The sequence below is a fragment of the Brachycentrus maculatus genome, unplaced genomic scaffold (assembly GCF_059751285.1).
Source record: "Brachycentrus maculatus isolate JH-2025_06_01 unplaced genomic scaffold, ASM5975128v1 h1tg000056l, whole genome shotgun sequence".
In the NCBI taxonomy this organism is placed as follows: Eukaryota; Metazoa; Arthropoda; class Insecta; order Trichoptera; family Brachycentridae; genus Brachycentrus; species Brachycentrus maculatus.
The window spans coordinates 1292856-1309143 of NW_028280810.1; the positions used below are offsets into that span (position 1 = coordinate 1292856).

The 16288-nt window shown below is 31.6% G+C and overlaps 1 protein-coding gene across 1 annotated transcript; it reads right to left on the reverse strand.

The window, feature by feature from the left end:
- Positions 1-1776: 1776 nt before the first annotated feature.
- Positions 1777-13367, reverse strand: LOC148311794 (G protein-coupled receptor dmsr-1). Its single transcript, XM_088278374.1, has 4 exons — positions 13142-13367; positions 11462-11620; positions 5630-5766; positions 1777-2868 (listed from the first exon to the last, which is right to left on the reverse strand). The coding sequence occupies exons 1-4, from the start codon at positions 13310-13312 to the stop codon at positions 2193-2195; spliced, it is 1143 nt and encodes a 380-aa protein (XP_088134500.1). The 5' UTR covers positions 13313-13367; the 3' UTR covers positions 1777-2192.
- Between the last annotated feature and the right edge of the window lie 2921 nt (positions 13368-16288).

Sequence of the window (16288 nt, forward strand, 5' to 3'; positions counted from 1 at the left end):
TAAACACTTGGAAAAAATAGGTATTTAAATAATTCAATTTCAATTTCATTTTAAAAATTCGATAAACGAATAATTCTATTTTACTTAGAATTTTTTTTTAAAATACACACATATAATTTTTATAATTTACAATATCAATGCTACAAATCAAATACTTGATCATTTATATAAATTCTTGGACCTTAAAATATATTTTTTAAGCCGATATGAAACATCCCCATTTATTTTTATAAAGTAACCCTGTTTTTATCCTGTTTTAAAATTAAAAATAAATTATCATTTTATTTATTTACATATTTTTAGCAATGTTAGTATATAACCACTTATTGCGATTTAAATCTACTAGTTTTGATACGTTTCCATCTCTTCGTCAGGACGATTACAACACCAGAAATATGATAACATTTTGTAAAAATGATTAACCGTAAAGTTAATGTCATAAATATTAATAATATATCGTTTTACCTACTTACAATTTTAAAGGGTATACCCGGTTGTAAATAAAACATTAAATACTTATTAAAATCCTCTCCATAAAGTCCTTAGATAATTATTTACATAAGTATATAACTGCGAAAATTAAGTAAAAACAGCCAAATCGAATTGACATGAATAAATATTTTTTAAATCCTGAATCGTGATATTAGCAGTCTAGCTACCGTTCTGAAGTCCCTGGGTTCGATTCCCAGGATGGGTTGAAATAAATTTTTATGATTTTTAACTCTAATATAAATTTGATTTTACCCTTGGTACCTGAAGCACAGGATTCACCTTGCCTTCACGTAAGTTACAATCAAGATAACATATGTAGGTCCAATATGGTGGAGTTCCCTATGCACCACTAAGGGTAAATAAGGGTTAGAAGAAGAAAAAGAAGAAGACGAGGAGGAATCGTGTTCTTAAGTATACTTAATGAGTGTATTATTTTCATTGGATTTGAGAAATAAATTTACAAAATCTGCTGAGTTGTATAAAACATTTAAATTAGCTTTTTCAAAATGTTGTGGATTGACTAAGTCAGCTTTTGATTTATGCTCACGTATTTGCATTTGTATTTGTATTTGTATTTGCAGAAAAATGTTAAAATCAATGACAGGAAAATAAAACCTTGAAATATAACATACATATGTCACTATAAAATGACTAGAAAACTAAATTTTTAAAGCTAAAAATTTTATTAACAAAATTGCAAATTTAAATCCATGTACCTAAATGGTATATTTATGGTATACGTATTAAATAATATAAAAAAAAAATATTTATGTATTAATACATCACAGACAACAACCGCTGAAAACAAATGTTTGTTAATTCTAAGTTTTTTTTTTAAATGTGTACCATAAATATTGATTTTCTAACAATTATTATATACAAGTAATCAACAAGTTTATTTTTTACACAATACTTATTGCTAACTTGTGGAGTACGATTTTATTTAGAAAAAATTACATTATTTTAATAAATACATTTATTTTAATGGCACAAAAATTATACTAATAAAAATATAATAAACGTATCATTGATATCATTAACAAAAATTATGGTGGATAATCATTTAATGAATATGGATTGACCTAAAAATGATGACTTGATCGATTGTAACGGTAATACATTAGACTAGATGTTACCTTAAATATAATAACTGTACGTTTTGGTGAAAAATGTAAAAAAAAACAGCTCAAAGTTTGTGTGAGTTGATGTACCATACTTTTAATACGTTATATTAAAAGTGTGGTACATCAACTCACAAAGTCACTAAGTCTTACGGAAATCGGTCTGCTGCCTTAAAAATTAGACCTTAATTTGTCGAAAATGGACATCTTAGTAGAAAACCCCAAATTCCCAGGAATGGAAAAAATGGATGTCCATTTCGCTCTACATTTTTTCCTTTTGAAACGTTAAAATAATTTTTTAGTGACATATCGACAATGATATAATATTGTCGATTTTTGGTTCATGTCGAATTTAATTTCAATATAAACTACATACTGTATTGAGCATACCATGTATTGTCTTTAAGGTGCAACGTACAAAAGTCACATAGATAAATGTTATAGAATCACCAGTATCCCAAAAAGCTTGTTTAAAGCTGTTTTTCCACCCAGCTTTTCAATTTCTGTTATCGTCTCTGTACTTGTAACATGTCTTCAAAAATCGGCAAGCTGAACCATTTCTAGGTCATCCTTTCTACATCATATTCTCGTACTTTGAACATCCTGCGACACGTTAGCGGATCGCCTGGTGAGAACCTTGGGCATAAAGAGCAATTTGAACATCATTCTGAACTGGCGACTCATTGCGCAGTACAAAATAAAGTTGATCGCTCCGTTTAACAGGGCCAAAATGTCCATCAGTTCTCCGAACAAATAGTAGCACTGTTGGAAGAAGCATTGTCCTAGGACTCCGCTCATCAAACCCAGAACGCCTTGAGGGATTTCTGTTAGCAAGAACAGTACGAGGACAGCTACTAGCATTCTTGTGGTCCTGTATGTTCTTCTGTCGAATTTGAACACGTGCTTTTCTTGCTTGGAAGGCGGGTCGCAACTGTGCAGTCGCAAGGCTGCTTTTCTTATGTTCGCCGTGTAGAGAGCCCTGATAAGCCACACGCTTATGATGGTCAGGATGACGCACGGCAAGAGTTTGATCAGGACTCCGTGCATCCAGAAGTTTATTTTGAAGAGGAGTCCTTCGTAATCTGAGTCCACGTGGTAGAGGGTGACGGGTCTCATGTGCTCTATGATGACCGTTCTACGGACGTGGAAGAGAACGAAGGTGGGAGCGTTCAGGAAGACCGGGAGAACGAAGCTGATGAGGACGGCCATACTGCAGCGCCTCTCCGAACACAGAACGTGGTTTAACTGAGGAAACCTATAAAAATAAATTAAAATATTTTTTATTTATTGTTTCGGTATTCACTTTGTGGTAAGACACGATGAAATTGTAAAAGAAAAACGCTTGTTTTTCACTACTTGAGTTTATTTTCTTCAGGTCTAAATATAAAGAGTTTATATTTAGACCTGAAGACGGAAGCATAGCTTCAAAATTATTTCTTAATCTCTGATTGGAAAAAAGGTGTTTTATCATACATAAATATTCTTGCTATCATGAATCATGCCAAAACAAACTTCTTTCAAATGCAACCTCTTCTTATCATTTTATTTTCCATGCCTGTAAATTTTCGATGTATTTAGTTTATAAAAATATTTTATTTATTTATTTATTTTAATTTCATGTACGAAAAAAGGAACATTAGAGGGCTTTTTGAATTTGTTTCCATAAATAATATTTATTAAACCTATAAATAGAAAGAAAAAAACTAGTATGAAAAATATTCTACATTTTTTTTGTGATTGGGTAACAGCAACAATATGTTTTATTCGTCAATGGTTCCTGAAACAAGTATTTCGGCCAGATATTATCAATGTTTTATATCTTTCAATATGTATTTTGTGACTTATTTTAAGAATAATGTATAAAACAGATAATATAAGATTAACACAGAAAACACATAAGTTTTTACGATTTATTTGTTTTTTCACGAAAAAAAATATTAGAACACATAAAAATCTACGCGGCCATGTTTTATTCAAACCATTTAAGAGAAAAATAACTTAAAACCAATGGATTGAAAACAGATTTGGACACAAATATCCAGTAGTATTAATGCGTATGTGAGCATGCATATGTGTATTGTATAAATGTGTATATATATATATATATTTATATATATATATATATATATATATATATATATATATATATATATATATATATATATATATATACATATATATATATATATATATACACATATATATATATATATATATATATATATATATATATATATATATATATATTTATATATATATATATTTATTATATATATATATATATATATATATATATATATATATATATATATATATATATATATATATATATATATATATATATATATATATATATATATATATACATAAATATAGGATTGCAATCGAAGATATTATTCACTTCCTATAAATAATCTCGTACGATAGAACATATGAGACTATTAACAATTACTTTCAGAAGTTAAAATTAAAGTAATTATATAAATCAACAAGAAGAATCTGGTTTTTTACCATATGCCTCCCAAATATTACATAACATACTTGTATTATATGAAGTATAAAAAATATTATTGGGTGGTCATATTTAATATAAAATTCTGTCCTTTAGGTGTGGCTATCTGGAGATATTCTGTTTAGGACGGATTTAATGTCAATCTGTTTTTATTTATTCTATATATTATTATCATTCCTGTGTATCTGTTTTAATGATCAACTATAAATACATACTACAAACGCATTTATCAATTGACGGGCAGCATCAACTTTTTGTTGAGTTATGTCATTCTGTCACTCATTGAGACCGCTTCTTTCTTTCCATGATATAAGTTTTTTACCCCTACGATATTTTGTCGGAAAAATGTCGCTACTATGTCAGGAGAAAATGGGATTGGGTTATATTAAATAATACATCCGGATGTGTTACTCAAACGAAACTATAAAATATTGTGCAGATAGGGTTTACCATAATGCGACAAAGATGAAAAAGGGACAATCTTTATTTTTTTGTGGTTCGGTACAAATAGGCCAAGGAAGATTGTCGTACCGCTATCTCTGAATTCAGTAAAAATAGCTGAAAGGGTGAAATCCAAAACTTTTTACATATCCATTTAAAAAACCTACCAAGACGCGACCCCAATAAATGGTCATTTCCGGGGGAAAAATAGGATGTATGGAAACCATATTCAAGCGGAAATAAGTGTGATATGCTTTTTATAGAAAATGTTTCAACAGGACATGATCAAACAAAGTTTTAAAAGGCTATCGCAGTCTTCTTCTTTGATTAAAGGGTGCATAGGGCATCCCAGACGTAAGCTCAATTATAGATTAAACCTCAAGACCAAACACACAAACACTAAAAATAGAATCAAAGAAATGTATATGTACTACATATCACTTTATAAATGATGCTAACACGCATAAATTGACATATTACTACTTACGAGAAGGTTATTTTAATATATAATATGATAATAACAGCAATGGATAGGTCAAGGCAGGCGCCGTGGCTTAGTTGGGTAGACGCTCGACTGCGAAACTGGCGTCGCGCGTTCGACTCTTGTAAAATTCAAGAAATACTTATTTTAAATTGGTCTACGTATTTGTGATGTATTTTTCACATTTACCTTCCTTATCTTTACTATCCTACCTGCAGACAAGCCTCTATGGTAAATGTAGAGACTGCGGGTTGTTCTTTAAATTTTTTTTTTTAACTATGAGTTGCATACACGCTTGTGTGATTACTAGTCTGTACGTGTGTCATCACCAATGGGGTGCACAGAGAATCAATAAGAGAAGCCAGTAGAGTAAGGTAGTAAGGTAAGCTAGGTACTACTTAGTAAGGTAGGATAGGTACTCGTTGCGTTTTTATATGTCACGCATGTAAGTTAGGATAGGCACTGGTTTTCTGCCTACATGGAATGCACGCCCTTGCTCATCACCCATAGAATAACACCATGGCCTGCCATCTGTTGGCCTGTAAGAGCATTGAATGCCTACTGTCGGCTCGTATACCTTACCTGATGGCGAGGTATCTCCACACGGCCAGAGTGAGAGTCAAGCAGATGGAAGTCGTGTGACATATCTGAGTGAAGTGCATGTGCAGCAGCAAGTACACCGCCCAGAAATGAGGAAATTCCATTTGCTTTGGAAATACCTGGAATTTTATGAAGTAAATTTTAGTTTCATTAATTAATTCGGCAGTCACTTTGTGGTAAGATATATCAATTTTTAATTATTGTTTTACTTAGTAAATACCACTATTTCTTAAAATCTACTGTGTCACGTGTTTCCATGCATTCCGCATCATTTTCAAACACCGTATGTTAAGCTAATTCTAAATTTTAGAGTCGGGTCCTTAGGACGTTGAAAGTTGAAGAGGGGATAGTAGCTGTTTCTTATTTGTATTTATTAATTTAATTTTTATTTTTATTTCTCATCTTATCTCATCTCATTCTATCAGTGGGAACATAGACAATAGGGGCGAGGCTTTAGTCATTATCATATTGTTAATTATGGGTATAAATTTTAGCTCTGCATTCATTACTAAGTGTTCGATATTACATTTTAATTAAGTGTTTGATAGTATATTTTAGTTCTGCATTCATTAGTAAGTGTTTGATATTATATTTTAAATAAGTATTCCATACTAAATTTTAGTTTTGCATTAATTTCATTGTTTATGTAAGTGTTTGATATTATATTTTAAACAAGTGTTTGATAGTCATTCACTAGTAATTGCTCGATATTAAATTTTAAATAAATGTTTGATTTAAAATTTTAGTTCTGCATTCATTCTATTGTTTAAGTAAGAGTTTGATATTACATTTTAATTGAGTGTTCGATAGTATATTTTAGTTCTACATTAATCAGTGTTTGATATTAAATTTGAAATAACTATTCGAGGGTAAATTTTAGCTCTTCAAAGTGTTCGATATTAAATTTTAAACAAGTGTTCGAACAACGTATAAAAAACATGAATAATTTTAGGAGAATTAAGATTTTGATCAAACGCTTTTACATGTTTATCTATACATAATAATTTAGTCATTTTGCAAGTTTCACGTTCTTAATAACAACTATGGCTAGCGGTGGAGGAATGCCTTCATTTATGAATAAAATACGCGATTATTAAGACCAACTTTCAAATAACATGAAAATAGTAGCTTTTTTCAAGCACTGAATTTTTCATTTTTAAAGCATAAAAATAATTTGCACGGATCTGTTCAAAAAGAATCTCCTAAAAATTCAATTAATTATTCATTCGGTTATGTTACATTACCTTAATGATGGTGCTACAGATAACAGTATTATTTATTAGCATTTTCAAAGTAAACGTTACTTCAATTAATTCCATGTATATTATGGTAATTTTCAATTAATTTCGGAGCGAAGTTTTTGAATGGAAATCCCCGAATACCTTCCGTACAATGTTAGTATTGGTCGTTTCTTTGCTTTACAAATAGCGATTATTCTACATAATGGTATACAGCAATAAATTACACAATATAACCGCAAATGGGCTGCCTATTGAGTTACACAATGGAGGTGAAATATTACCGGTAATGATTAGAACTCGAGTGTACATATTTTGCTGAGCAGGGGCGGGATTATGGACACTTTTATCGACGTAGATAAGTCGAGGGTCGATAAAAAGCAATAAGCACGAAGTGTTGCTTTTTTTAATTACAGCCTCTGACTAAATCAGCATTTGGAGAACTATACATCGAGCTCTGTGCACAAAAAATAGTGATATTAACTTCAATTCATAAACCCATGATTAGTGATTGACATGATTAAAATGCCGAGAAAAAAAATACTAAAAAAATTCGTTATTATTGAATTTTACTTCTTACAAAAAAACAAACATCTTTTATTAATTTTTCGGTAAAAATAAAACACTTGGTTGGTTCTAGATTACTAAACTATCCTACGAGTGACGTTGTTACTAAACATTCGTAAAAAAAATACGACATAGAAACAATACTGGAAGAAATTAAATAGTCAAAAACTTTTATTATTTTATAAATAATAATATCATTCTTTGGATTTAATAGATCACGTAATAATGAAAAAAAAATACATTGGGAAGGTACTGTGAAGAAGGGGGCGCAGGAATGATGCGAACATTATTTTTTTCCAGGAATTGTCATTTTGCCGTCGTAATTTTTACGATAGTTTAGTATTAGGGTTAGTATTAGTTGTAGGATTAAGATCGCTTTTGAATGTATTAATGTAAACACATCTAGTTTCCACAACTACAGATATTCTCATCAGCAGGTAAAAGGAAATATAAACCATATTTATATGCACAAATACAAAGGAGCATGGATTGCGACTGAGTAGAAATTAGTCCGAGTATAAGTACCTACCGTTCGAGAATACAAATGCTGCCATCCTTCTAACACGGTTAAATGGAGAAGCAATACCTTACCTAATTGCGACTCCTTGAAATATCTAGGGTCACTAATCCACAGGGATGGAGGGTGCACAGCAGACGTAATGCATAGAATTAGTGTGGGGTGGATGAAGTTTCGATCCGTGACGAGAGTCCTTTGTGACCCAAAAATGCCAGCCAAGTTAAAGGGAAAAGTTTACCAAACAATTATCAGACCCGCACTCCCTTAGCTCTGAATGCTAGAAAATGTAGAACACCTACTTTACGCAACTAGAACTGCTGAAATGCGAATGCTTAATCAAGGGTGGCCAACCCGCGGCCCGCCAGGTGTCTTCTTGTGGCCCGCGGAGCATATCACACATTTTTTCTTTAAGTGTACATAAAACCACCAAAAGAACATTCAATCGTGCGTATTTCTAATCATATCCTATATATGGAAGGATATGATTATCTTCTATAGTATATTCGTTTTAACAAACAATCACAACATTTTGCGATCGACTTTTAAATACATATTGATGCTGCTATAACCGACTGATAGAGTTATGCAGTATCCATGATACTAGCAAAGAAAATTAACCAATATTCAGATTGTGAAATGGTTAAGAAATGTTTGGAGAGTGTCGTTAAAATTCTGTGTCCCGAAAATAAAACTGATTTCTCAAAAATAAGCCTGTCCCTTATTTAATAAAAGCGTTTGATTATTGCCTAACTCTAATTTTAAAAAAATGTGTTTGATTTTCATTTTTATCATATGGTCTTTAAAAAAACAAAATATTTCACGTTTGCTTTGAATAATTAAAGAAATTTCGTTTTATGGCCCGGTAGGAAATCTCATTTCTAAAATTTAGCCCGGCTGCTGAAAAGGTTGGCCACCCATGGCTTAGATGGTCAGCTGGATTATCCCTTAGAGGCAAAATAAAGAGTTCGCGCATTCATGGAAGCCTGCGTGTAACAGACATCAATAGTAAAGCAATCGTGAACCAGGCAATCAGACTTTGAGGAAGACCAAAGAATTCATGGATGCTGCGGAAAGAACACATTATTCGAAGGCATGTTCTAGGTGACGTTGTCCACGATATAAGGAGCTACAACCTGAGGACGAGGAGAGCTGACCCCAACAGTCAGGAGCCAGGAATAAAAAGACACTCATATCGACGTGCCCTACGTAAAGTGCTCTAACTATATTTTTTGTCAATTTTGAGATATATGGTGTACGTTATCAACGGACCGTTATCTACAAATACAAATAAACAAAAAAAATATGTAAAATAAATTACGCCTTGTTTTCAGGCGTATAAGATGCTATCTACATCAAATTTTCGAAATGAACTAAACTCCTAAAACGCTAACTACTTATTTTTGACAAACCATAAAGTTTTAAAATGATTTAATACATTATTTTATCGTGTTTTTGAACGTATAATACAAGTTTAGAATTTCAGATAAAACCGTTAACAAAAAAAAAATACGTTGATAAAATCTTCTAAGCTCTCTCCTGTGAAGTAACAGATTCGCAGATAGTGTACTTTACGAAGGGGCCATCGATATGTACACATATACATACATTCATACATGTGCCATACATCATACATATCGCAGCACCATCTACAATATACGATAGAGTGAACTTTTTATTTATTTCTAGAATCAATTATGTCACGTTAACGTAGAATTTTATATCTCAACTTTCATTGTCATCTCCAAGTAGGCTGAATCCACAAGGGAGCTACCCATTATCCACTACCCACTATTCACGACTTCGTAACTTCAGCTTATTACTGTAGGTACATTTTTTATGTTCAGAATATTCAGCATTAATTAAATAAAGAACTAAGAACTAAGTTGAGAAACAGGTGTAGATTTCAGATAGGTCTCTTGTAGTCTTTGTGCGTATAATTTATGAAAAATTTACTACTGTTGTTCGCCAAGAATAATATAAACCCCGTAAAGTCCATATTGTGTTTAGGAATTCGTATTGAGAGAATATGGTTAGTATTAGCATGAATAACTTCTTATATTAAATAAATTTTTAACAGGAGTTCTCCCAGGGGTTGCAACACCAAATCCATGTAAATTAGGTAGATTAATTAAATTTACTTCTGAGTACTAAGCTACTCTCCTGAGTGATCAAGAAGGCATAATATTTGTTAATTTTTCTCTTTTTCACCGAACATTTTAATGACTGATATTATTTGAATGACTAACTGGATTCTTATTATTAAGAAAAAAATATATTGTATTTTGACACATATTTATACGTTTATTTAAATTATAAATATTGATGTGAAAAAAATATATTTACGTACGTCGTTTAAACGTAAAAATATTGTAAAACGCCCTTGAGGTAATTTTTCACTAAAACGATGCAATATTAATTGCCCATTATTACCATTACTGTTTTAAAAAAAAAACTAACTAACTAACTAACCATCACGCCCCTCCCCACAGGGGTAGGCAGAGAAAATAAAGTGCCACACCACTCTGTCCTTGCAAACATTCTTCGCCTCTTTCACGTTCATGCATCTCCTCATACATATCCGCCGATTGTTACGATTCCTAACCTGACCACTTTAAACACTTTGTTATTTTGGAACCAGTTGTCGATATGAATTATAAGGTTTTATATGTAACCAAAAAAACTGTTTTCCCTTTAATATAAATAAAGTCAAATTAACTATTACGTTACTTACATATTTACACACTATTTATAGATTTGACGTTTAATTTGTAGAACTTCGTTTTTAAATCAAATACTGATTATTTGAGTCTACTAAAAAAAGCATTTGATAAAACATTTAATACATAAATATTTACATAATTCAAAAATATAATATAAGATAAAACGTTAAATAAAAAAAACAGCGTTTAATTTAGCTAATTCTGAATTTACCTCCTCCCATATTTTATTCAGTATTTTTATATCAATTACAAGAGCTTTTGCGTTTACTGTGGACGTCATTGGTGGAATGATTGATTTGATGCTTTCTTTCCTATTTTCCACAAATATTTTATGGTGTGATCCGCACATAATTATAAATAGGTCCTTGAAACTCCGAATTAGAATCCTCTACCAACCACAGGGCCACAAACGTATAATTTTTTTGGCATTTCTTTATTCTACCCTTCATGAATGGTGTATTATTCTCAAATACACAGTCAGTACGCGACCCACAAATGGAATATAAATCGGAATTTGGGAAACAAATATTTTTTCATAATTTCTTTTACCTCCTTGAAACCTTTGAAAATAACCCATTCTTATCATCACTATGTATTTATTTCGAAGAAAAACTATTTTTTTCAATACAAAAACGGTGTTTTTCAGCAACAAATGCTATTTCGATAAATGTTGCCTGGCTTTAAAGGAAAATTGAGCTGCGGACTATCCCGCCTAAAATATTTATTAATAACTATAGCTAGTCAGTAGTTTTAAAGAAAAAAAATATCTTACCAAGTATCTGTATATAGCGAATGGGAGATATTCCAACATCACAAGCATATCTGTTACTGCAAGCCATTTCAGAATCCTATTGATAGGTGCGCAGGCTAGATCCTTTCTCGTTAACACTAAAATATTCATTATGTTAGCTATAGTGCCGAACAAACACACCTGAAAATAAAAATTATTAAACTTTAATATCATATTAAATAAATCGGGAATCCAAAATAAAGGATTTGAAAAAGTACTTTATGGATGTCCGCCTCCGTAGTGTAATGGTCAGCACACTTGGCTACCGTTCTGGAGGTCCCGGGTTCGATTCCCAGGGGGGTCAAATAAATATAAGTGATTTTTTCACTGTAATATTTATTCCATATTACCCTGGACTGGTACCTGAAGCGGAGGGCTGATCACCTTTCCTTCATGTATTAACGATCTAGATAACACTGTATTTACATGATGCAGTGCCCTATGCATCATTGGGGTGCGGATAAGGGTTTGAACTTTATGGAAAGATATTTAATATATGTAGTGTTTAGTCATATTTTCTTGTTTTGTTTTTACCTTTTATTTTTTTATATTTTCTCATTTGTTATATTTTCTCATTTGTTTATTTGAAATATGCTTCTTACCTTATGTTTTTCTCATTTATTTCTTTGAAATATACTTCTTATGTCTATTTTTTATACCTGTTTATTGTTTTTATATTTTGCCATGTATCAGTTTTGGTTATTTAAAAAAAATGTTACATTTTTATTTGTGTTCCAGTCTTGTTAACCTTAATCCCATGTCCCAAAATGAGAAATAGAAATTACTTAGGAAATTACTTGAAATAGGAATATTATATGTATACATGACCTTTGTATGTAATATGTTTTGAAAAAAATAATATTTATTGATTCGGCATTACATAGTGGAATGACATGTTGATTATTTTTTTTTTAAATTAACGCTTTTATAATACCACTTAATGAGTTTTATTTCATTACGACTAGTTTAAAAACTACAGATGTTTCCTTCTGCAGGTGAACAGTGAAACATACGTTGTTTCAAGTGTTTTACTATTCACTTGTCGATTAAAACATCTGTAGTTTTCGAAACTAGTTGAGTGTAATGAAATAAAACTCATTAAGTGGTGTTATACAAGTTTTTTTTAAGTCAACTAAATAGATCAAGAGTCAACTCTACATTTCCTGTATTCAGTGGCGTGCACAGATAAAAAGTTGGAGCAGGCAGTAGAGGTAGGTAGTAAGGTAAGCCAGGTACTACTTTTTTTTATATTTGTTAGTTGCGTTAGAAAATTTTCCTTGCCTATATATAAAAGGATTTTCAGCATATTTAGATTATATATCTTAAAAATGAAAGTGGGTGTGTATAGGTCACAAGAAAATAAACAAAGTTGATCCTTAAATAATCTCAAAAGATAAATAAGATAGCTAGGTACTACTTAGTAAAGTAGAGTAGGTACTGGTTGCGTTTTTATATGTCACGCGGGTAAGTTATGATAGGCACTGCTTTTCTGCCTATATATTGTAGAATGCACGCCCTGGTAGTAAGGTAATCTAGGTACAACTTAGTAAGGTTAGGTAGGTACTGATTGCGTTTTTATATGTCACGCGGGTAAGTTAGGATAGGCACTGCTTTTCTGCCCATATGGAATGCACGCCCCTGGCTGATAAAGATAATACTCACCAGCAGACTGACGTATCCGTGGACATTGTTATACTTCATGACCGCCTGCTTCATGTCGCCCGAGCAGTAGAGGCAGTCGGGCCGGGCCGGCTGCATGTGGCGCGCCCACTCCTCGAACATGCTCTGCAGCGTGTCCACGTCCAGGTCCATGCTGATGTTCCTGGTGAGCATGGCGTTGATGAAGGCGTGCTGGATGCCCACGGGCGGGCTGGACTCTGTGACGTCACCCGCGAAGCCGCTGCCGAACCCCGCGTGGACGGACAGGTCCATTGTCGAGCGAAGGTGATAAGATCACTAAAAGGGGGATAAAATAATAAATATTATACCAAATATTGAATATTGACATCAATCACTGTTTCTTAGAGTTTTAAGTTACCATATTTATATTACATAACGCCTAGATTTGTGAACAATGATTTGGACGCACTCAAAATATGGTGAGTAAAATAACCGGAAGATGTCGTTAGGTGGGGAAGGCAACGAAGGAGACAACGGTATGCGCATGTGCGTACATATATTTCTTCAAACCCTTATCCGCACCTCAATGGTGCATAGGACACTACATCATATAAACGTAGTGTTTTCTCGATCGAACACACGAAGGAGAGGTGATCAGCCTTCCGCTTCAGGTACCAGTCCAGGGTAATTTTGAATAAATATTAGAGTGAAAAAATCTCTTTTATTTATATTACCCCCCTTGGGATTCGAACCCGGGACCTCCAGGACGGTGGTCAAGCATGCTGACCATTACACTACGGAACCGGACATATATACATAAATATATATATATATATATATATATATATATATATATATATATATATATATATATATATATATATATATATATATATATATATATATATATATATATATATATATATATATATATATATATATATATATTTATATATATTTGTATATATATATATATATATATATATATATATATATATATATATATATATATATATATATATAATATATATTTATATATAATATATATATATATATATATATATATATATATATATATATATATATATATATATATATAATATATATATATATATATATATTTATATAAATATAAATATACAACTTACCATATTACCAACAATATGAATATCTTCTACGTCCATATAACAGATAAAACCATTTTGTTTTAAACGAAAAAAATAGTAAAAAAAAACTATTCGAAATATATTTTTCGCATGTTTACTTGCGGCTGTAGATTTATCGACTGAATACCAGTGGTATAAAATCCTACAAGATAATCCTTCATTTGTGACTGATTCACCCTCTCAGGACGTGACTGAATTATAATATGAATGTAAAGGAATTGTGGCAGTCAGTAGTATGTGGGTACATATTACATATGTATATTACATTAGTGTGTACTCTGCGTTCAAGTAATATAAGGAGGCAAGTTCAAAATCAAAAGAAAAAAGTTTGCGATGAAAACGTTCATGGGAAAATTCGACGATTTCAAAAACTTAAATAAAAACACCTTTATTGATTCGGACCTCACATACTAATAAAAGAGTTTCTGCTCAATAAAAAGCTTCTTTTTATTTCACCAATAGATGTCTCTAGTGAAGTTCTAGTGAATCAAGAACAATGTTTCAAAATTGGTTCATATATATAGAACTTCCAAGAATTTGAGTAGAGTAGTTGTCAATAATAGGTAGAATTGGTGAATGTTACACGTGTGTAAAGTGATCACTTAAACCAGCCTATGACGGTCGTCAGCCCCGTAAATGCCCAGACTTCCATATTATTCTTCGTCTTTGATGAGATGTCAAAAATAATATGAAAATAACTGTAATTGGAGATAATCCAGATTTTGTGAACAAGTATTTGGACACACTTAAAATGTTGTAAATAATAACAAATAAAAAAAAATGTATATACAACATTTCGAGCTTCTTTCATCATACCATAGATGTCTTTAGTGAAATTCTAGTGAATTCCAGCACTATGTTTCGAATTTGAACAATATACATTTATGTATGTATAGAAATTCCAATAATTTGAGTAGTGTGGTTGTCAATCATAAGTTGAATTTGTGAATGTTACACGTCTGTAAAGTGATCACTGAAACCAGCCTATGATGGCCGTAAATGCTCTGACTTCCATATTCTTCATCATCGATGGTGAGATGTCAAAAAATAATATAAAAATTGTGATAATTCTGTAGAAAAACTCTTTAGAGTTTCACGCGTATTTATCACATTTTAATGAGCGACATATTAAAAATGATTTTTTTATTGATTTAAATGTGCAATATCACTAACAAATAGACTGCAGCTTATGCTTTGTATCTAAATATGTCATTTCACCATACAGGCAACATATTTTTAATACAATGTTACCTTTTGATGTATCGTACACGGTCTTAAATTGAGTTTCCTGAACATTTCATATTTTGGACTTGCACCCGTATGCTTTTTTGGTAGGTACCAACAGACATTACCTGCATAGTTTATTTGATCGTGAAGTTTTCACGTATTTTGTGTCATCATAGTTCAAAATTATTCTTAGCACATTGCTCTGGTTATAAGTCTTCCAACTTATGTTTTAAGCAACACAAAGAAAACATAAATTGATTAGGCAGTCAATTTAGTACCAATATTCTATCAATTAGTAAATTTATGGTACTCATCTATTTAAAAATAAAAAGCTAGCTTCGTACCACACATTATTATATTTTTTTGTCATACGTATTTCGATGCACTCAACATTGTTATCGAACACCTTATGAAAAAAGCTCAAATTTAAGAGAGTTGTGTAAATTACGGTATTTACATACGGTATTTGATAATGATGTTGAGAACATTGAAACACGTGTCATATTATAGTATATTAATTAGTGGTAATAATAGTGAAATAAACCAAATATTCATGGGAAAATAAACGCCAAGATGCACTACCCTGTATGGCAGCGAGGGTGATTCTTCTCTCGGTGATCCGAGACTGACAATGTGACAGGGCCAGCTTACGGGATTCCAGAGACAAGCAAAGTGAAGCAAAGGAAATAAGTTCGTCCAAGGTCCTACAACCTGAAGAGAACTGACCCCAACAGTCTACAAAGTTGGGAAAGAGCCAGAGAGAAGAGAATTAGCGGTATTTGCCAAGTTATCATTA

Excerpts from the sequence above, each read along its gene's own strand:
- LOC148311794 (XM_088278374.1), bottom strand. The coding sequence starts at position 13,312 with ATGCTCACCAGGAACATCAGCATGGACCTGGACGTGGACACGCTGCAG. Across the intron at positions 11,621-13,141 it reads ACGGATACGTCAGTCTGCTG|GTGTGTTTGTTCGGCACTAT; the intron begins GTGAGTATTATC and ends TTTTATTTTCAG. Across the intron at positions 5,767-11,461 it reads TCGCTATATACAGATACTTG|GTATTTCCAAAGCAAATGGA; the intron begins GTAAGATATTTT and ends ATAAAATTCCAG.